This window comes from Corapipo altera, unplaced genomic scaffold (genome assembly GCF_003945725.1).
Source record: "Corapipo altera isolate COAL_440 unplaced genomic scaffold, ASM394572v1 2b, whole genome shotgun sequence".
In the NCBI taxonomy this organism is placed as follows: Eukaryota; Metazoa; Chordata; class Aves; order Passeriformes; family Pipridae; genus Corapipo; species Corapipo altera.
This window is the reverse complement of record NW_020884874.1, coordinates 9,452,630-9,474,917: the sequence shown is the minus strand read 5'-3', so window position 1 is coordinate 9,474,917 and position 22,288 is coordinate 9,452,630. Positions and strand designations below refer to the sequence as shown.

Below are 22,288 nucleotides of genomic sequence, written 5' to 3'. Positions count from 1 at the left end.
TTCTGGTCCTTATACCTTCTTGTGTGGGTGTTTTTTCAACTTTGCAACTTTCCAACTGTAACAAATGTGCTGTCTCACACTGCGTATACAGAATTTGGATCTCGCTTCTTACTCATGATCTGGGTTGCTGCTTTTGTATCTAAAGGCTAATTTACTTATTTAAGAATTACATCCACATTGTGTTGGTAAACTTTTGTGTAGGTCTAGCTCTGAGAATTGAAAATTTTACTGTAGATGGTTTGAACTAGGAAGTCTGAAGGAAAAGAAGAACAGAAAATTTGTAATATGTCTCTGATAAATCTGGGCTTTCAGGTGCGTTGGGAGAAGTGCTTGATTGTGTCATGGGCCATAAAAGGAAAACTGAGTAACTGCAGCTTTTAGGCCATTGTCTTTCTAATAGGTTTTACATCGAGTTGATAATTTTGTTTATTCTGCTATAGCTGAACCTAGTATATTATAAGAATTTAGAAAAAAAATCTACATCTGGTGTTACAAATATGTTCTTGCCAAAAAGATCACAAAGAAATAAAGTTGCAGTATTTAGCCAGATTTAGCATTACAGAGAAAGAGACATAATGCACGTTAAGCTGGACTGTATAGTCCTGACTTCAGGACCTATGGTTACAAAACTCCAAAACCAGACAGCTAATGTTCTTCACATTTAATGCTATTTACAAGTATTCTTCTTATGTGATTTTGTGAAGCAAACAGCAGATTCTTTTTTGGCATAATCTAAAGGACCCTGTGTCTGTGGCCTTGATACATAATTCATCTTTATTTCAGAGGTATTTTCCTCATTGCTGCTGCTGTTCCTTGTTTTAAGGTAGCAACTCCTCACATGCAGTATCCTTTCTGGAATGGAGGTATTTCCTAAGTCTGTTCATTATCTGCAATCAAACCTGTCTGTAAAGAAATAAAATCAGGTACAGCTCTATCCCCTGCTGTAATACAGCAAACGCTGGAAGAAATTATCTGGAGCAGCAGAATAATTTTATAGCTTTCAAGATTTAATGGGAAGACTTTAGTTTTTACCTTTACAAACAGGCTGTCAAATCCACTTAGCCCAATCTGTCATAAATTTACTTGTATGAAATTCACAGTTCTCAGTCACTCAAGATACTTTGGAGCCAGTCTTATTTTAGCAATGGCAGCAACCCTGCAGCTGATTGAGGTCTCTGTGAATCTTCATCAATAAATTTGGAGTGAGGGTGGCAGTGACTGAAGTTGTGCTCTCTTTCTGTACAAATTCAAAGTTTTATTATTATAGGGTAAAGGCTAAATTTTGGTAAGGTTAAGGTTAGTAAAATTTCCAGTGCTCTGTTATTACAGAGATCTTAAAGATCTATCTATGACTGTAATGTGAAGTAGTCTGTAATTGTTGTTAACAATTAGAAGGTATCTATTCTACAAAAATTTGCCTTCAATTTTCTGAATTAGAAACTACTGGAATAAAGGGAAGAGGATATAGTTAGCTTATGTGTAATGGTGCTGGAATAGCCCCAGTCTTCTCACATTGATATTAAGAGACCTCTACTCCTCACTCCCAGTCTAGTGAAATCATACCTGGGAAAAGGCATATTTTTTTAATAACAGAAAAATCTTATCAGTGCCTTAAAAAAACTCATGTGGTGGTGGATTTCTTTTAAATTTTTGCTTACCATCCTAACTGTTTTATATTTTGAGTTTCTTATCTGTCTCTCAAAATGAACTAATGTAAATGCATTGAAGTTCAGCATGTATACTGTTGGCTGGAAATAAATTAAGATCAACCTACAGATTCACAGCTTCTGCCGTTTGTGGCTGGTTGCTGTGTGGATGAAAAGGAGTTGGCTGAATTGCTGACTGGATAAGGCTTGATACGGTTGGAGGATAATAGTAAAAGAAAATTACTTTCCTAGTCTGTTGAACATGCACCTCAGTGACACCATATGGGAATTTTTTTGATCTAGTAGTTCTTTTGGCTTAATGACTGTTTCTATATGCATAAAAAAACACTAAAGCGTAAGAATTCATCACTTTTCGGGAAGGATTTTGGTCCCTTTTTCCAGTCAGTCATAGACACATTTTTTGGTACTGTTACCTTTGTAAAGGGCTATGGTCATGTGCTGTGTATAGGATTAAATCTCTGAGCAGCTTGCAAAAGGTGACCAGTGCTGAACATGATTAGTTTAGTGGCTTGGCTGCCATGTTCCGGATGAGTTTTTCAGTTGGCTTCCAGTTGTGCTTCAGTGTCATGGTTTTGCCTGTTCTTGATGGGGGGAAGTTTGCAGCTCACTGTGATCTGCTGCTGAGTGATTAACTTTATGCTGCCTAGCAGCAGTTAAACAAAGTGATCAGAGCGTAACCAGATACCTGTATGGACATTGTGTTCCAGGCAGTACTGTGAAGGACACTGAACTCCATAGTGTTCCCAGCCTTTGTCCTACAAAGTCACAAATGCTTAAATTCCATTAGCGTTGTCACAAGGGTGAATTGTTGTTGTTTTCTATTACTTTTTTTTTTAGCTAAGTGTTGGAATGTTTTTATGGTGCGCCTTTTTGTTTAAGAAAATGTGCACTTTAATTATTATTTAATTAGGGTATTGTGCACTTAATTTAAGACAGTTATTATTAGTATATACAGTAATGATAATATCTGTGTTAACTTATGTGATAGTCACAGTTGTAGCTTCAGAGTGATTGCAGTCTTTCAAGCTAGTTCCTTGATGTGGATAATTAATTCTGAAGTTTGGATTTATGTTAAATTATTTGTGAATTCAAGAGGAACCATCATGGAAAGTTTTAAAATTTGAGTAATAGGGATAAAACAATAGTTTGAACCATGTACTATTTTCAAATCCTCCTATTTTTCTTATGGTCTTGGGCAAGTTGTTTCTAGTTTTCCACTGACTTGTTTGTAAAGTAGTTTCTCATATGATGGGAGGTCTCTGAAGTACAATTGCCATAGTTAAGACAGTTTAACTCCTTTGAAATGTAATTACTCTAAATCTTCTGAACTGCATTCTTCTAAAGTGAATTTGATACTTTGTTCTTTCCAAAGCATTTGGAAAATGGCAACTGAAAGTGTTACCCAGAAGAAGTAGTAATCATATTTTCATTTTCCATTTTGAATACTGCAGCTGGACATAAATCCCTGAGTACAGTTTTCTGGGGGAAGAGGGAGAGGGTTTTGCTTTGCATTGTACAAATTAAAATGTTAACATTAACCTTAGGGATTGCAGAATTGGATATTTATTAGTGAGGGAGAAAAGCTTAATCTCAAAGACCAAGTTTTTATAATGGAGGGATGTTCTCAGTAATTGCTGATATGCATGAGGACCCTTGCATTTGGATGCTGCCTACAGCAACCTGAAATACAGAGATGGGAAGTTTTCAGGAGGGCAATATCTCATATCAGCAGTTTCATTTTCATAAAAAGTTAATCCCTTTTAAAATAGCATGAGTCGTAATGCTTCTGAAACTAGAAGCCATGTTGATTTTAACGTTTAACCCCTAGTTTTGGATAAGGGGACTTGAAGTGTTGAGAAGCCTAGTGGTGGTGTGACATGGTACTTGTTTTATCAGGCAAGTTCTGCATCAGTTTTGAAAAGCCTTAATAAAATTTAAGTCACAGCCTTTTAAGGTACAGAGTTCCCTTTCAGTTCTCCTTTGCTATATTTTTTGCTCGGAGTAGTCTATGGTCTTGGTCTGTGTCACTTGCTCCCCGCCCTCAGACAAACCCCCACACAGCAGGACCTTCATGTTAGTTGACCTGTTCCCAAACCAATGTTTCTGTGGACCATGTGAAAATGGTTATAGAGACCTTGCTTCTGCTTGGCTATTACCAGCATGGTTGGTCTTTTGCCTCAGACTGGAGCTATGTGGTTTGTTGTTGTTTGGATTTGGTTTTCAAACTTCATCATGCTTGCTTCACTCCGGTAAAAAAGTGTATTGATATAGGATCTGTCAGAAACGGATTTATAAAAACTTTCGTGTTGTGTAATGCTGTATAATTTCTTGAAACGTGTTCAGAGTTCACTAGAGTTTTCTTGTATAGTCAACATGAAATAGAAAAACTTCCCTGTCTCAAGTGTTTCATAAGAAAATAGGTCTTTAGGGAGTGAGCAGTATACTTACCTATCACACACACCATTTGATATTATTTATTGAATTCTTACAAGTGGGCAAATGGCTAATAAAGTACCTATGGTTTTTGGTTTTTTTTTTTTTTTTTTGGACACTTTATTGATTAACCAGAATTGGGTGTTTCATCAGATTGCACTGGCTGACTTGGTATTGAAGTTTTGAATATATTTCTTTCTTTCTCAAAATATCTTGAGATTACTACTGAATGGGAAATATTGTTAGCTGAAACACCACTTTTGGAAAGTGCTTTAATCAGCTATTATGTTTGCATAATAAGAACAGTTAACTTTGGAAAAGCATTCATATAGCCTTGTGTTTCTGCAAGAGCAAGTGAATGGTATTTAAAGGAAGCTGTGTTTATGATTCCAGAGCTGTTGGTAAAAAAAAGAAAATTAATAAATTTTGTCAGATCTAGAATATTGTATCTTTGGAGTTCTTTATCCTTGACACCTATTTATTTTAGCTAAGTATTTAGCTATTCCTATTTTTGCTCATTGGTCACAAAACCTAGTGTTCTAGAACTATCAACTCAGTAAGTCTGCCTTCTTTTTCCATATGCCATAATACCTTAAGCTGTTGGATTGTTTAGTTTTTTTTGTTTTTTGTTTTAACATCTTTTGTAATTTCTCGTTTGCATCTTAAAAGCCTGCCTGGAGTGGCTGCCTGTCAAGCTATGAGAGGCTGGCAGTGGCGGTGGTGCTGAGCAGTGCTGTTGAAGGCAGCTTGTGCCAACCCCGATCTCTACAGTGACCTTCAATCTGTGAAGGTCTGAGTAACTGGATGCAATGCTTTGCATCTGTAGAACTAGTTCAAGGGTAACTGTATCAGTGGGGTCCTGTGCCCAGTTAAGCAGATGTGCCAGAAGAAGTATATGATGCAGTGCTGTAGTGACTACATTGCCTTGGGATTCTAACTGATAGTTGTGCATGGGATTGTTCAGTGCTGCATAGCTTTAACGTGACCATAGTTTAAAAGCCATGATCAATTTTAAATGTCCAGAGATGGTTTTGGTTCTGCAGACAATATAATCTTGTCTTCACAGTCTCAGTAAGTGATCTCAGTTATGGAGTTAATATTTTGCAGCATATGTAAATCTTCTGCGTAGATGGCAAAACCATGTATAAGAGGGAATGGGCAGTTATTATTTACTCTTTAAAATTTGGACTAATTAGTGAAATCAAAAGCAATTTCTCTTTGATAAGGTATGATTCTTATTACCTCTGAAGTTACACATTTCTTGGTTCTGCATCTTGAGCTGAGCTCTTCTAAATGACTAATTCATGAAAATAAAAAGCTGCTCAGCAGGGAAAAAAGAAGGAGTCTGAATTATCGTGTCAGTAGATCCTGGTGAATTCTGCTTAGGAAGCAGACACACCCGCCTCTGAAGGTATTCTTGAAATACTTAGTGAACAGCTCTCATGAGCTGTTAATGCAGTATTTGGCCTGATTTTAGTAATGGTAACTTTTTAGGCTTTCTTTAGCCTGGAAAAGTTTTGAGTGGTGTCCCTCTCTTACCCCAAGTACAGATTTGTAAGTTATGTTTCAAAATACTGTGATATGAGGCTATTTCATTTCAACTTTCAGAGATGAATAAAAGTTTATTTTAGAAGAGGAGGGTCCAATCTTATGTTGGCTGTTAAGATTTTCATCTGAATGTCTGAATGGGTGAATGTTTTGGGGGTAGTTGCAAAGCTTGTTGTAAGTTGTCGACCTTCCCATTTCTCTGTAGAAAACTTATCTGTGCAGAATGAGAATGTATTTATCTTTACCAGTTCCAAAATAATTTATATCACCTTAAAGTAAACCATTCCTTTAGTTTCAGCTGCAGAAGGCTCTGGGGAAAAGAGACCCTTCAAGCCTGTAGCCTAAACATGCTTGGTCTTGCTTCCTTAGAAATCATTCTTGCACCGAATTCCAAAACACAGTGGAACACTTTATCTGCTTGGGAATTTTCCAGGCATGGGATACTAGTGTGGTGTTTTCACAGTAGTAGGCACTATCCTGGAATTTCAGGAAGACTCCTCCAAAATTCTCTGTAGATATATTTGCAGTTATTTGCAGATATTATCTCTGTTTTCAGAGAGAAATAGATACAGGTTAACAAAGTTTCTTTACACAGAAATTTTGGTTTGGGATTTATAAAGTCTTTGTTAAAAGAAAACTTGCTTTTATTATCAAAGTATAATTTATGCATAAGAGCAGATTGGCTTTTCAGCTTCTTGATCCAGATGAAATTAAAATATTTCATTAAACTTGTATTGATGGGTGTAATATAAGTTAGAGCTAAACATACTCTTCTCTTTTTTTTTTCTTTTTGTGTATGTGTGTGTACAGAAAAGATGAAAAGGAGTATGCACTGAAGCAAATTGAAGGTACAGGGATTTCCATGTCGGCCTGTAGAGAGATTGCAGTAAGTGTATAAAAATGAAAGTATTTTTACTGACATTATTACTCAACAGATATTTTATTTTCCTCGCATTAAGTAACGTAAAGATTATCTAAATGTTTTCTATAAAGTATGCAAGCATGAAAGTTTATTCAGATGTGAGCTTTTTTTAAAATGCTTTCTAAGTCGTAATTTTCTTTTTGGTGGAAAGGAGTGTTCTTTCCGGGTAATAGTAGGGCCTCTTTCTGGTATAATTTGTTTCTTCTGCTTTGATATGTTGAGAGGGAAATAAATGTGAACTTTTAAATGAAGTCTTATTTTAAAAAGGAATATTTTTAAAATGACTTGAAGGAAAAAGGTTCTGAAAGATTACAGCTACCATTACAAGTCCACTTGCTAAAAATGTAATTTATTTCAGACTAATGGCAGCTTGTTCTTCTTTAGCACCTGAGAACAGTTTGTTCTCCTCATTTCTTATTTGTTTTGCTAAGTACAGAGAATTGTCATAGCAAAATAAAAACCAACTTTAATTGTATTTTTATTACATGTGTCTTAGGAGAAAAAATTGATTCAGAAATTTTGCACTTTGAAACACATTACTGCCTATCATTTCTTCAAATTTGATAAAAATTAAGTGTTTGTATATGAAGGTAGAATTTGATCTTTAAATGTTTTATTTTATATCTGAAAATGTGCATTACTGTCAAAATGCTGGTACCAAGTAAAATTTTGCAAGAATTTGTTGCATTGCAAAAGAAGTTCACTTGCTTGATTAAATATTTACCTTGTCTTAATGTTGTTGCTGTGCTGCCAGCTGTTGAAATGTATGTTAGGATTGTGCCTAAAGCTTTTTATAATCTAGCAGTGTTACATTGAAACACAGCATTCAGGTGTGCAATGCAATTTGAGGCATTAGAAACGCATGATGTCCATGAACTGAACAAACCACTGTATTGTGTTCAGTGTAGTGTCCACGATAATTCTGTATGAAGAGACTTAACAGATAAAACTGCTATCCTTTTAAAGTGCTTATCACTGTAAGGTCAAGGTCACTTGTGGATTTCAGAGGTGGCTGCATTGCCGTCAGTCACTTTACACAGGATTTACCCAGTGACCTTTCTTGCTGATATTTCTGCCTTTGGAGGAAATAAGAAATCCCCTTTTAACATCAGTACTAGGTTATATTCTTGCTGCTATAAAATCGGTTTTGACAGAATTGAGGGGTTTTTGTTTCTTGGATTGCTGTTCTTTGTTTTAATTGTGCTCCTATGCAGATAATGTATGGAATAGTCTGAAGGAAACTTTCCTGTTGTCATGACAGTGGTGTGGTATGAAGCTGGTTCTGTCATACCTGGACACAACAATGTAAGGAAGTAGAGAGTGTCCAATTATTTAAAGCTGATGATACATAACTATTTTGGTCTTGTTTTTCTTTTTTTTTAAACTATTTTTTAAAATTAGTAAAACTTTGTACAAAGCCCAGTACAGCCTGTGAATTTTGATTTCTCTTGTGTAAGTTATTTGATTACTTTCAATGGTTCATTTGGTAATTCTTGGATTATACTTTACTTCTTCAGACATTATTGTGAAACTCTGTAACCTGAGCTAATGGAGCAAATCACCATTTGCCTCAGTGAAATTTCAGGTTGGTCAAATATTAGAAATGTGAAAAAGGTAACGCTGAAATAGTTGAAAAATAAATACAAACTTTTTGTCATATAGAAACAAGCCAGAATCAAATGCATTTTCCATATAGAGAAGCAGATTTCTAATTAATGCATCAATAGCTTATCTTGTATTTAAAGGCTTAGATAGGTGACAAAGAGGGTAATGTTAACTGATTAAATAAAGATTTTCAGCCTGGAAAGAGGCCATTTAAAAAATGTCGTGAGTAGTTCTCTTGACATTCAACCCACCCCTACCCTCTCCAGCAGCAAAACAACCCCAAACCCAAACCCTACCTTGGAAGCTGAGAACATGAAAGGGACACCGGTGTGCGTTCAGAATATTTTAATAATTCTGTAAACTGAAGACACTTTGCAATATGCTTAAGAAATATATTGCTGAACTAAAAAGTGTTCAGTTTTGCAGTCCAAGACCATTTTGCGTGTGCTATTTCTTAGACATTCAAAATAATATCTACTGGCTAACTTTCCCTAAGACAAAAGGCTCCTCTCTTCTGACATTGCAAATTCAGTTGGTCTGTCTTTCCTTAGGACTTCGAGAACCATGAAGCTTCTCTTACCACCATTCACATGAGCTTTTCCTGAAAGAAGGCATATGGCAGTGAAAACATCATTTAGGCAGCAGTTCCCGGGACAAGTGATTTTTACTTTATTTCAACTGTAGGGTGATACTTGCTGAAGGATTCCGTATTTCAACCAATTCTGTTGTCTTGAATATGAAAGTACTAGAAGGTATTCTTGTACATCAAAAGACGTGTGTGGGGAAAAAAAGCTAATTTGTTCCCTGTAACTCAAGTTTATTCTGAAGATAACTAAAATGGCAACTATTTCTATGTTCCTTTTATGAGGCAGATTATTACTTGGCTTAAGCAACAGCATGTTTTGAAGAACAGTGGTGTAAAATATGAATGAGAGTTATGAAATATAGAATTTCATTTTTAGATGATTATTTTTTTAATGAAAGTGACATCTCTTTCAGCTCAAGACTTGAATTAACTCATTTTGGAACTTGAGGTTAGGGGAAAGGAAGACTTTTATTCAGTTATGCTGCTTTTGCATTTTATGTTTTACTCCTTACCTTGTCTAAGTAGGTTTTCTAGAACAAGTGAAGACAGAAGCAGCAGACCAGAGTGGTATTATTTGTTAGGGCTGTTTTTTTCCTGTGAAGTATTTGTTTGATCTTCATTTGTTCTGTTAGGAACAAATAGCTATAACTTTAAAAGTCTGCAAACAGCTAATGGTAATGGAATTTTGTATTTCTTTATCAAAAAAACACCAGGGAAATACAGCTTTATCTGAGATTTTTTGTCCCAAAGGCTTCACTTCCTGTGAGAGTATTATCCAAATTAATTCTAGTACTTTACTTTTCACCATCAAGAGACTATAGACTTCTAATTGTGGATTTTGGGAAAAACTAATTCAGAATAAAGAAAAATAATAAACCTTTTCTTAATCAGTGCCATTCACTAAGTACTTAGTAAATGTCTGGATATGTAGCCTGTCCTTGAGCATGGAAGAACTTCAGCGCAATTGTTGTTGCTGGCTTATTTAGCTGATATGATGCAGGTCAGAATCCTAAGTGAATGGAGCATGTCAAAAAGCAGGATCACAGCCCGAACTTTATGAAAGCAGACTTGAACCTCATCTTGGAAGAATTCTGTTGAGATACAGCCCTGGAGAGAAGAGGATACAGGAAAACATGTTGGTATTCAAGGATCAGATTCAAGAAAGCTCCATCCCAAGAAGTAGGAAAGCAGCAAGGGCAACAGGAGGCCTGAATGGATGAACAAGGAGCTCCTTATTGAACTTGAACATAAAAAGGAATCAGGAATTTCTTTTGGAAGCAGGGATTGGTAATACAAGAGAAGTATAGAATTGCTGTTTGATCTTGCAAGAATAGGGGTTAGAAAAGCCAAGACTGATGTGGAGTTGAGTCTGGCAAGGGACCTGAAGGGCAACAAGAAAGGATTCTACAAGTACATGAATATCAAAAGGAAGACTGGGGAAAATATGAGCCTGCTGCTGAATGGGTACAATTGGTATGGAAAAGGCCAAAGTACTCAATAACTTCTTCTGCCTCATTCTTTACCAGTAAGGCCAGCTTCAGAAATCTCATGCTCTTGAGACCAGAGAAAAAGTTGAAGGAAGATTTACCTTTGGTGGAGGAGGTCCGGGTTAGGAATCGTTCAAACTGGACATACACAAGGCTGTGGCGCCTGATGAGCTGTGCTGAGACAGCTGCTTGGATTTCATTTTGAGACCATCCTCAGTTATCTTAGAAAGATAATAGTGAATGGAAGAGAGCAAATGCCACTCCTGTTTCCAGTGAGAATCAAGGGAACTACAAGTTGATCAGCTACATCTTAGTCACTGGGAGGGTGATAAAGAAAATCCTGGTGGAAACGGTTTCCAAATCCATGCAGGACAAGACAGTGATTGGGCGTAGTCAGCCCAATCGAAGGGAAAATCATCCATAACCAATCTGTTAGTCTTCTACAATGAGATGCCTGGCATGGTGGATGAGGTGAATGCTGTAGATAGTTTTTCTCGACTCTACTGAGGTTTCTGAGGCTGTCACCCATAACACTCTTGCAGACAAACTAACACAGCCTGTAGACAAAGATGACTACTACTAAAGGTTTCATGTGAACCAGTGACTTGAATTAGGTCCTAGATGCTGTTTGGTCAGCTCCTGGTCCCTTCCAGCTTTTTACCCACCCTTGCCAATGAGAACTTCCCCTCTTCAAAGATAAATTACCAACTGTAGGCATCTGTTCTGCAAATAGTAATCTTAATTCTAAAATTCATTTGATTTTTCTATAATAGGGTATTTTTATAGATAATTTTTTTTTTTTCTGTAGAGGAAGAAAATGAGACTAGGCTGTGGCAGATGATTTAAACGGGAGAAGTAGAGCCAAAAACCAGCGGCATTGCTAACCTAGCCTTTTTTAAAGAATGCCCTAAGTGCTGCAGTTTTGCCCTGCGTGAATGTTGGGTCTGGGACTTGTAACCATTTTAGTTGCCACATCCTGTGCCTGTGTGTACTGCTTTTTAGTGAAGGCTGCTCCTTCTGGGAGACCTTTAAATGTTGCCAGTATGCTGTGGGACACTAGTGGGAGCATTAGTTGACCTTTGTGTTCATACTTGCATCTATGAGTACAGGCTAAAATAAATTTAGACTGTAATGTTAAACGAGTTGCTGAAAGCTTATTTGAACAATTTAGAATGCACAAATTATTCTCAGGCCTTTTGCCTACTGATGCAGTGTATGTTACAAACTGCTAGAGGGTACAAATATTTTGGCATCCTCAGTTTCTGAGGGTGGGCGAAGTTTTAGAAGCCTTACAGGTTAAATGATAGGTCTTTGTAACCTTTTTGCATTTCTCAGCTTTCTTGAAGAAGGTTCTGTCTCACTGTATTTATATTCTTTTCTGCCTTCCTGCTATCTTTGGCCTTCCTTTGTATGTGGACAGCTCTTCTGGGGTTGTGTTTCCCTCTTCTTAGGTTTGGGGAAGCTGTGGTGGTGTGACGCTGAAGCTGAGTGGAGAAGGTCAGCCAGATTTAATGTCTCCATCTTGAAGCACTTGATGCTTTTACTCTTTGTTTCTCTGTGGTGCTACTGGCAGCAGGGACATTCAAGGGGACATGTTGTGCCTTGCTGGTAGAGCTAGTAAAGCTTACATGCTTTTACCTCTGTCAGGTGCTACATGTCATTTGCAAGCTGCTCTCACCTCCCTGGTTGGAAACCACTTAGTCAAATGAGCTAAGCGTGAAGTTACTTAATTTGAGACTGTGGACCAGGCTGACCTTCTAACCTGTTTGACCCGTCTCTGCATCTCTTAAGAATGCAGAAAAGATCACCTGTACAGAAATGATGGTAACTTTTCAGTATTAATAAAACAGAAGATTTGTAATGCCATCAGTTCTCTTTTAATGAAGTTGCATAGATTTTTATAGTAGGTACAAGTCTGCTTGTACCTACCTTTTCTTTGGCCTTGACTATCATAGCAGCTTGTAGTACTTACTGCTGTGTAGACCCATGTAGGCCTTGGTTCCTGGCTTTGTTGAAGGCAAGGTTAAGTAAAAAAAGGCTTTAAAAAAGTCTGTGTCCCTGAGTACATTTGCTGTAGGAGATTCCTTTTGAATGTCAGGGCTTCTTTTCTCTTGCCAAGATAGAATAAGTGAGTAGAATATTTGGCCACGTAAAATCTTCCCATAAATTCTCTACTACCTAATTAGAAAAGATTGTTAGATTTGTTTGTGGAAACTTTGAAACTCTACTCCCCTTTTCAATAGCTGAAGGTAGTGAAAGAAGTGAAAAAAGTGTTTTTGAAGGGATTTTTATTAGAGAGCTAAGGCATGTGTTGGCTAGACATGCCTGTGCATTTTGATTTTATAAGTATGAATCAGCTGGAAAAAGGTTTTTGTTTCAGCTACATGACAACTCATGTTTTGCATTCCATAGAAAGAATAAGAGCTCTCTGCATTACATAGTTTAATCTTGTATAATCTGTGTAATTTAAATGCTTTTTGTGTAAGGGAGTACTTAAATTCCTGCTTTGGTTATTTGTCAAAAGGATTCTGTGGACATTTTCTGTCTTTTTTTATTTTATTGTACCTGAAAGAACAATTAACTTCACTAAATGAAAGTATTACATAAGTAATAAATATGTGGAATAAAACAATTTTTGTTTAATCAACGAAGTTGACTTCTTTTATATCAGCTCATAAATACACTGTAGTGTTTATGAAAAAGTTTGAAGCTTGAAGTACAATTTTTTATCAAGTAATCGTAACAAAAGTAGAGCATCATCTGAAGAGGCCGGTCGGCTCTGTTGTCTAACTACAGCTACCTCCTTCAGCAACTTAGCAACAGCAAAAAAGCATGCAAAGAAGAAAGGAAAAGAGAAACACTGCTTTTAGATATCTAAATGCAGAATTAAAAACTTTATTTCTTTTCATACAGAGGGTACTTTGCTTGAAGTTGTATCTCTGCTCAAAGCGGGAGAGCAATATCAACATACCGACGGCAAGTATGTTAAACAGAAAAGAAAAGCCTTTACTGCAGTCTAGCATGATATGAACCAAAGAAACTTCTCTATGAATTTGATACTTGGCATCAGTTAGGATATAATCTACATGCCCAGTGCAGCTGACTAGGGAAAAATGGGTGTTCAGTGCTATTTAGATTCAATTTTTCTTTGCCTTGAATTTGTTGTTTGCTTCAGATTCTGAATATTCTGAGAGCATAAAAGTGCAAAACCAACTGACAATGCCTTTAACAGAAATGAAAAAAAAACAAAGCCAGACCTCTTCAGGTTAAGCTGTAGACAGCAATGCACTGAAAGCAGATAGCTACTTTATCACTCAGTTGAAGAACAACAGAATTGCAGATAATGCAGAGAAGACTTTTTGAAATATTTATCTGCAAAACTTAAATACTTACTTCAAGATTGCTTGTGTTTGTATATGCACAAATGAACATATATGCTCACACGTTTTAAAGCTTCTGTTGGAATGTTTTGTAAATTTTGGGTTCTTTTCTGAATTTGTGTTATAAACTTTTATTTTTCTCTTCTGTTTCTCATACTTTCTTTAGCACTGAATATTTTCCTTATGTTCCTCCATTTGTGCTTTCCCTGTTGTCAATTAAAATTAGTTTCTACATGTTTTCAGTTTCTTCTGTGTGGAGTTGTAAAATTGTTTGAATGATATATTCATTTCACATAACTAGAATGTGTCTTTCTCTAATTTAACATTACATTGACTATTTTTGATGCCTCAGACTGAGAGGTGATGGCATGGGTTTTTAGGTGATGGATTCTTTTAAGTTGGGACTTCAGTCTTCAAATTCTGTTACTAAATTGCCCACTTAATTCAGCAACAGGCTCACATTTTCTTGTTCAGCCTTTCACAACCAATGTAGTAGCAGAAGCTCTTGTCGCCCTCAGAATTCCTTGCAAGTGTCAAATCAAGGTGAGCTTCAGCTCTCGTGACACCATCCCTACATGCCTGGGCAATGTCTTTAAACTCCTCCCGTGTAACCTGTCCCTATTTGCACCCCTCTGTATACTTGCATTTAAGCTCTGACAATCTGCTTAGCCAAGCAGGTTTCCTACTTGTATATTTTAATAGACCTGCCAGTTTTCCTGAGCTCCTTTGCTCTTCAGAGCTGGTTCCTGTGGCTGTCTACCAGTTCCTTCAATAAACTGAAGTCTGCTCTCCTAAAGTTCCAGGTCTGTGCTCTGCTACTTGCCTTCTTCACTCAGGATCTTATAATCGAAGAATAATAGAATGGCTTGGGTTGGAGGGGGACGTCAAAGATCATCTAGTTCCATCTTCCTCACCATAGGCAGTGATGCCACCCACTAGATCAGGTTACTTGGGACCCCATCCACCCTGGCCTTGAACACTTTGAGGGATGGGGCATCCATGACCTCTCTGGGCAACCTGTTCCAGTGTCTCACCACCCTCACAGTAAAGAATTCCTTCCTGACATCTAATCTAAGAAAAATCTCTCCTCTTTTAGTTTAAAATTGTTCCCCCTTGTGCTATCACTATCTGCTTGTGTAAAAAGTCCCTCTCCTCCTTTTTTATGAGCTCCATTTAAGTACTGGAAGGCCACTGGAGAGAGATCTCCCTGGAGCCTTCTTTTCTCCATGCTGAATATCTTCAAGTGTACTAGCTAATGGTTGCTACAGCCAAAGCTGCCTTTGATTGTCACATCTGCAAATAATTCTTGTTTTAGAATTATTATAGAACAGCTGGGTGCTACCATTATTCGCCCTTCCAGTGTGTATATCAAGAAATTGTTTGTGATAGCCTCCAAAAGTTAACTAGGTTCCTTGTGCCCCGCTGTGTTGCCTTCCCAGTGGATGTCAGGGAGGATGTTTTGTAAGAATGAGGGTTTGTGGGTCAGAGACTTCTCCCAACACAATGTCATTCTTATGAGTCTCTGCAGTGTTCCTCATCCGCAAGCTGCTTGAGACTTCTTGGTGCACAGGCAGTCTGTGAGGCAGAAATGAAATGTTATTAGTAGTGCCTAAAATAGATAAATTAATACAGAACAGAGATGGCTGGATTGAAAATTGAATATCAGTGGGAAGAAAATTCTAGGAATTTGAGCAAATATTGCTTTTTTCATTCCATTATCTGGCATTGTTTTCAGCCCTGTATATGGATAAGTGGATAGTGTTTTTAGTCTGCAGTTATATTTTACTCTGCAAGTTTTTGTGTGCAAGTTTTAGTCAGCTTTGTTATTTGAAGGCAAAATGTCACCTTACCTTTGACTAGAACTTTATTCACTTAATTGAATTTCATTATGTTAGCAGTTTCAGTGTGGTGTTTTCTTGTGAACCTCTGTGTCTTTTTCTGTGGTAAGCTGGAAAGTAGCTCTGTTTAAATACAGTTTCTGCTGTATCTTATTGAGATTTGTCTCGTCTCTATGTTGACTTGAGATGTTATTGTATGGGGGTTTTAAGATGCAAGGAACTTTTCTGTCTCTAAACTGTAGTTAACAGTCCAGTAGTGACTAAGTAGATAGCCTGATCTCTTTGATTCTGTGATGTATCTTGCCCATAGACCTACAGTGTGAGGTTGTTGCTTAGTTTGCATTTTGGTAAGAAGGTGTGAGCATCATAGTCATGTTCTTGGCTCCATTTGGCCATCTGATTGGCAGAATGTTTCTGCCTTGTAGAAGGAGCATCATGTTCATTCTTCCTATGTCACCAGCAGTGTCAGGATGCTTCCTGAAACCTGTTGCCTGTATGTAGTGTATATACAAAATTGTGGGTGTAAGTATATGCCATGGGTATACTTGACCTTGAGCTTTATTGTATGCAGCTACCTGAGCATGCTGAAGTTAATGTACTTCAGACTGGCTATACTTTTGGAAAAAGTTATTAGTTTTCTGAATATGCAAACAGCATATTGAAAAAAGCTATCAGTAGAATAATTTTGATTGGAGGCAGTTATCAAATAGTTATGAAATATACTGCCAGTTCTTGAAGACGTTTGAGAAAGTCTCTGCCTTTTCCTTCTGTGCTAATGAACTTATTCTATCCCACGGCCCCTACAGAGTTTGTTTCTCAACTGTCATTGTCTTTCCATATTTTCACTTGCTTATTAGATTACTTTAGTTTCTTTTTTACCTCAGTTGCCTTTTGTACTATTTCCCTTGCTTTCCTTTATCTCCAGATGCCTTTAATATTTACAAGCAGTATAGTGTTTTCCTGTCCGCTAACTGTGTCTTGAATCCATTTTGGTTTGACTTCTCTAAGTTTCTACCCTAAAAAAGCTTCTTATTACTGCAATTAATGGTTTCTCTCTGGTAAAACTCCAAGGTTTGTTCAGTATCCTCATTTGCCTTAGTATCTTTGCACTTCAGACTAATAGTTATTTCTTCTTTTTTGACATGTTATATTTGTTATGTATTAGTGATTTTGTTCTTGCGTAGGTTTTATTTAGTCTTTCTTTTTTTTCTGAGAATGGGTGATCTTGCATCTTTACAGTCTGTCTCTTAAGTATTTATTATACTTGTGGGCCAAAAAATACTTTATTGTTACTAAATTGTCTTTTGTACTGTTTCACATCTGAAATTCACTGAACTTTGCTCAAAGCCTTGCAGTCAAAATAAGTAATTCTGCTGTGATTTTACATTTTAATCATTTTCAGCTATCTCAATTGTTCAGATTTTCAGTTTAAGGCCAGATGTATTATTTAATTTTTGCTACTTCTGGGCATCTCAAGTCCAGGCCATTTCCAAGCTTTTATTTATCATCTTCAGTACATCTAGAATTCATGTTTTCTTTTTCGACACAAATGGGCCTGGAAAACAGATCTGTAGTCCTGTCTCAATGGGATTATTTTCATACAATCAGAATGGTTTGGGTTGGAAGGGAAATTAGAGATCATCTAGTTCCAACCCCTCTGCCATGTTCAGAGACACCTTCCACTAGACCAGGTTGCTCAGAGCCCCATCCAACCTGGCCTTGAACACTTCCAGGGATGGGGCAGCACGGCTGCTCTATGCAAGATTTTCCAATGCCTCACCATGCTCACAGTAAAGAATTTCTTCCTTATGTCTAGTCTAACCCCACCCTCTGTCTTTTTAAAGCCATTCCCCCTTGTCCTGTCACTACGTGCCTCTCTCCAACCATAAAGATTCTATGATTTTGGCTTCTGTGTTCATTGGTTCTCCATCACATGCACACAGGGGAAAAAAAATAAATCCATCCATCTTGATGAGGCACACAAAAGAATTTGTCATTTGGTGCGCTTCGTTGTTGTTAATATTTTATCAATATTTATAAAACTCTGATGAGTTTGCTAAGGCAACAAAAGGCATCTTCGAAGTTTGATCTGCTGCTTCTCTCCTAAATTTGGCTGGAGGACACTAGCGAATGCCAGTAAGGGATGAGTCCTTCTGGTGCTTGAATAATTCCAGTAATCCAGGGGGATGGCAGTGAAGGTGACTCTGTCTGCACCACATTCAAGGGGATTTCTAGATTTGATGGGACTTGGTCTCAGAGTAACCGTAAGCAGCAGCATTTTCAGCTTGACAGCTTGGCAGTGGTGGAAACTGGCTGAATACAAAGCCTCAGAGTGACTGTTGCTTGGCTGAAGGACAGTAACACAGCCATTGCCTTTAATGCATATGGAAGTTGGCTTCAGTATATGTGATCTAATAAATGTGGGCTTAATGTTAAAAAGTCACAGCATTCAGTTGCATTAGCCGTGGTAAGGGAGTGGTGGGGAGAGTGAATATGCAGTGTGGTTTAGGTTGATATTGCCCTTTTATAGTGCATGGTGCTCGGAAGGATTCTGTTGTCTAGGTAACAGGGTCTGTACTTCATTTCTTAAGAAAGATGGAACAGATGTTCCTGCAAGAAGCAACCAATTATCACCAGTGAGAATATTGGCAGTATTTAAACTAATTGCTTTGTTGTTGCAATTCATATGCTATGAATAGTAAAGAAAATTTAAAGGCAGGAATCTTCATTGGATAGCTTTTCCTGAATGAGGTTTTAAAAAAATATTTATTTAAAAATATTATAAAATAACACTCACTCATCAGTGTGTCTTTTCAAGCTTTCATTTATCACTGCATTTTCTTCTATATCTTTCAGTATTTTTATCTGATATTTGTAGTGTCTCTCGTGATCGAGTCCCATTGCTCCATCACATCTGTGTCACATCATATTAATTTGTTTTGTTTATTTAAAATACCTAAAAATCTGAAGGCAATAGGGTAAAAGGATGCTTTCAATGGAATAAGACACTGAGGGGCTTTTCTGTCATGTAAATCTAAGATTTCTTTTTTTCAGTGGCACAATCCAGGCACAGCAACTCGGATAGGGACTGTGCCATAAGAAGCTGGGGCAAAAAGGAAGCCATACAGACAAGTGTATGTGTGAAACCCTCCTATGTGCTGCTTAAATGGGGACATAACTTGTGTGGTGGTGACAGTGGCAAGAAAGGGAGTAGAACTGAAGGGGGGACAACATGGAACAAGGAGTGCCTGAGCTCTCCCACTGCAGCACTCAAAGGCAGCGTGCCTTGTTTTTATGAAACTTTGTGCTAAAGTAGTCTCATGTATAAATTAAAGTGTTTATTGTTTTCATGGATGTAGCTTTGTCAACCTGGAAGATTACTGTAGTCCTTACAGCATCGGATGTGTTCTTGTCTTTTATAGAGAGATCTAGGGGGAGGTGTGAGTGCAAATCCGTGTTTATACCTTTGGGGTAAAATCTGATGTTGGGTATTAAATAAGAAAAGAGAACACTGGGACCAGGTTCTCAGGGCACTGTTTGTGAGTCCTTAGCAAAGCTAAGCCATAGCATTATGCATTTTAGACAAAAGATCTGGCCCATTGCCTGAACTTTTCCATGGTTCTTGCCAAATATAAAAGGCAAATATTCTGTTTTTTAGGTAAGGCATTGCAAAAACATGGGTTTTGTCTTGGCAGTAATAGGATAAAGGAAGAATCCTTGACCTACTCTCTTTTTATCGGCTCTGATAAAGGACATGCTGTTTTGATTTTTATCTAACTGTGGAAAATGTCATAATGAGTGGAAACAAAGTGCATGTTGCACTTTTTGGATTATTTGGCTGAGTTATCCTATTGTATAGTAGTGACATGTTGATTGGAACAAAATGTCTTACTACATTCAGTTATTTCAATAACCATTGTAAAACATTTGCAGTCCGAGGAGGAAAAAAAATATTGTTTCTGGGGTTTTTTAATCCTTTGTACCAGGCTACTTGCATGTAACTTGTAATCTTTTACTTGTTATCCTTCCTCTGACTCTGGCTCCGGGCTCACTTTCTGTAAACTGTTCTGTGTCAGTTTTCAGTAATTTAATGCAGATAATGCATCCAGTCACTTAGCTGCATGTATTAGCTTATCTTTGCCTCTTCAGTTAGGAACAATACTGCTTCAGTGTTTATGTTCACTATTAGGTATGCTCTTTCATTGTCCTTTTCAGTCAGTGTTGTCTCTAATTTCTATTCCAAACCTTTTCTTTATTATATGGTTTATCCTTTGTATAGTATCCTTCATATTCTGTTGCTCAGACTTCCTTATGATACCTACTGTGTAAATATTTGTGACTTCTCATTTGTGACTCCATTCCTGCTTGCTTTTCTTCTTGATACACTTTTTGATTCTCCTTGTTTCCCTATTTTATCACAGGATCTGTCAGCAGCAATATTTACTACTTTTACTGCTTCTTTTGTATTCTAGAGTGCTTATAATACAATCTTAGCTTCTGCAGATTTTTCAGCTACTTTCATGAGAGTTTTCTCCATTTTTACAGTTTAATTATATCACATATTGCCAGTCTCAGGTTCTTTTCACCTCCCTTGACACACACAGTGAGCTCTCCTCTTCTTCTGCTATTCCTTTTCGTACAAATCATTCTGACTGATTTTATTCCCGGAGGTCATGCTCAAAGGATAAAAGAATTTGACAAGTACTATATATTTTTCCATTTTCTATCCTTGGAAATAGAAGCTCCTTTCTTATGCTGCTTCTTTTCCCTGCAGTGGTTCCTTTGCCTTATGTCTCACTTTTTTCTGCTTCTTTCTGACCTTCTGCTCACAACACAACCTGCCATCCTGAGTAACCTCACTGTCATGGGAACTAGTGCTTAAAAGAAGAGAACAAGAGGACACTTTTGCCAGAGGGTTGGTGGGCTTCTGGACTTTGTGCCAAGGTTGGGTTGCTGGGCCTCTGGACTTTGTGCCAAGGTTAGGAGAGGTGTTTGCTGAATTGCACACATTTCTGTGTGTCTCTCCCCCCTTTACACTTTCGGTATTTGCCTTTTGCTTTCCCTTCCACTACTCTTTGCCTCAGTCTTGTTTTTCCTACATAGTTCATTCCTTTTTATAATCTTTTTTTTTTGTTTGTTTTCCGGTCCTCACATCACCAACACCATTTTTGCCGCTCTTCTGCTTTGCTAGTGTCCTCTGCTTTTTTTCTCCTCTTCCCTGCTGTTTCCACATCCAGTTGCATTCCTCACCTCTGATGTACTACTGTAGTCCATGTATCCTTGTCCCATGGTCTAGGGTCTTTCTCCAAGGTCTCATGTATCTGCTCACTTCTGATTCCAGCTCTGCCATTCCTCCTGTTCATGGTGTTTCTCCCTGGGATGGTTCTTCTGACTGGTTTTTCTTCGTCTTCTTCCTGCTACTCCTCTTTCTGTAGTAAGTTTCATGTCCATTACCCTAGAAGAAGTCGTCCTTCTCCTCAGGACTGAGCTAAGCAAGAGAAAAATGAGGGAAACTTTCTCCTTTGTTTTAGTGCCAGAGCTCTGACCTGCATCATTTAACAGCTCTAAAGTTCTTCCTACAGAGTATGCTCAAATAACATTTTTTTTTCCCCAAGGGAAAGTGAAGCATTAGATGGCAGTTTGATGATAAAAAATTGCTTAGCCTGGCTTTGTTTCTTTGCTAACCTGTGCAGAAGTGCAAAAGATCTCATAATACTGGGCAGCTTGTGTAATAAAATTATGTTTACATTTATCAGCGTTGAATTTTAATGTAGTAGAAATGGGAGAGAAACTACCCTGCCTGTTCACAGTGATGGCTTCTTGAATAATCATTGCTTTAGTATGGGTTGAGGGTAGAGTGAGAATCTTTGAATCTTTGTCACTCTTCTTCTGATAAGCTCTCCAAGTTTAAGAGCACACAAAAAAGCAAATTCAAAGTCACTGGAATGACTTTCAAGTGAGTTTCTAAAGTCAAGACCTGAGAGCATACCAGACTCGGTCAACCAAATAAATCCCTGGTGTGTTCAGATGTTGAGTGTCTTTGTGCTGTGCTGATCTCTTTCCACCTCTAAAAGGATACAGTAGCACTAGAAAAGATAAAGAGAAGGGGAATCAAGAAAGTTGGGGATACAAACTACTTCCTTATAAACAGAGACAAAATAGCCTGGGAATCTGTGGTTTGGAAGAGAGAGAAGCTGAAGGAAGATGTGGGAGGTCCAAAATCACGGACTGAGTTGATAGATGCACATAAGTGAACTGTCATTTTGAGTGGGATTATAAAAATGTTATGTGCTGCTCCTAATTGCATGCTTAATGAAATACTGGAAGAGTTCTGTTGCAGGTCTGGAGAGTGACTTTCAGTTACTCATTTCTGCATATCTGTGACAGTGTCTGCACTCAGTTCTCAGGAAGAAACTCTATCCTGAGTGTTTGTGTTACACTGTTTTCAGAACCGAATGGCTTTTGCTGCCTTGGGCAAAAATTCAGTTCACTACCCATGTGCTTGCAGTAGAAGTTGCTTTAGAGAAAGGTAATATTCAGTGGAAGATAAATGCAGAATGTCATGTGCTTAATCTCTTATGTTAGTAAATATTAACCAGTTACTAGTTTCTTCATCTTATTAGCTACTATTGTTTCAAAAGCTCTCTTACAAAATTCATATTGTTCTGAGTCCTTATGAGTTGCCATAAGAGCATATTTACCATACCTTGTTTCTATTTTTATCTCTTTGCTCACCAAATTTTTAAATTTCATTAAGCCACCTTTTCGAGCCTTCCTGAACTGTATCCCTCCTTATTGAGGGAAATACTGATTTTGCTGCAT

General features: G+C 37.5%; 1 protein-coding gene across 3 annotated transcripts in view; it reads left to right on the top strand.

Annotated features, from left to right (window-relative positions):
• Nucleotides 1-22,288, top strand: part of CDK19 (cyclin dependent kinase 19) — a 116,928-nt gene that overhangs the window by 10,184 nt on the left and 84,456 nt on the right. For 2 of the 3 annotated variants that reach the window (XM_027633946.1, XM_027633945.1), the window contains exon 2: nucleotides 6,459-6,534. The exons of the other annotated variant lie outside the window; for it this stretch is intronic. In XM_027633946.1, the coding sequence (XP_027489747.1) occupies nucleotides 6,459-6,534 (76 nt within the window). The remainder of the gene's footprint in view (nucleotides 1-6,458; nucleotides 6,535-22,288) is intronic. 3 annotated transcript variants of the gene reach the window in all.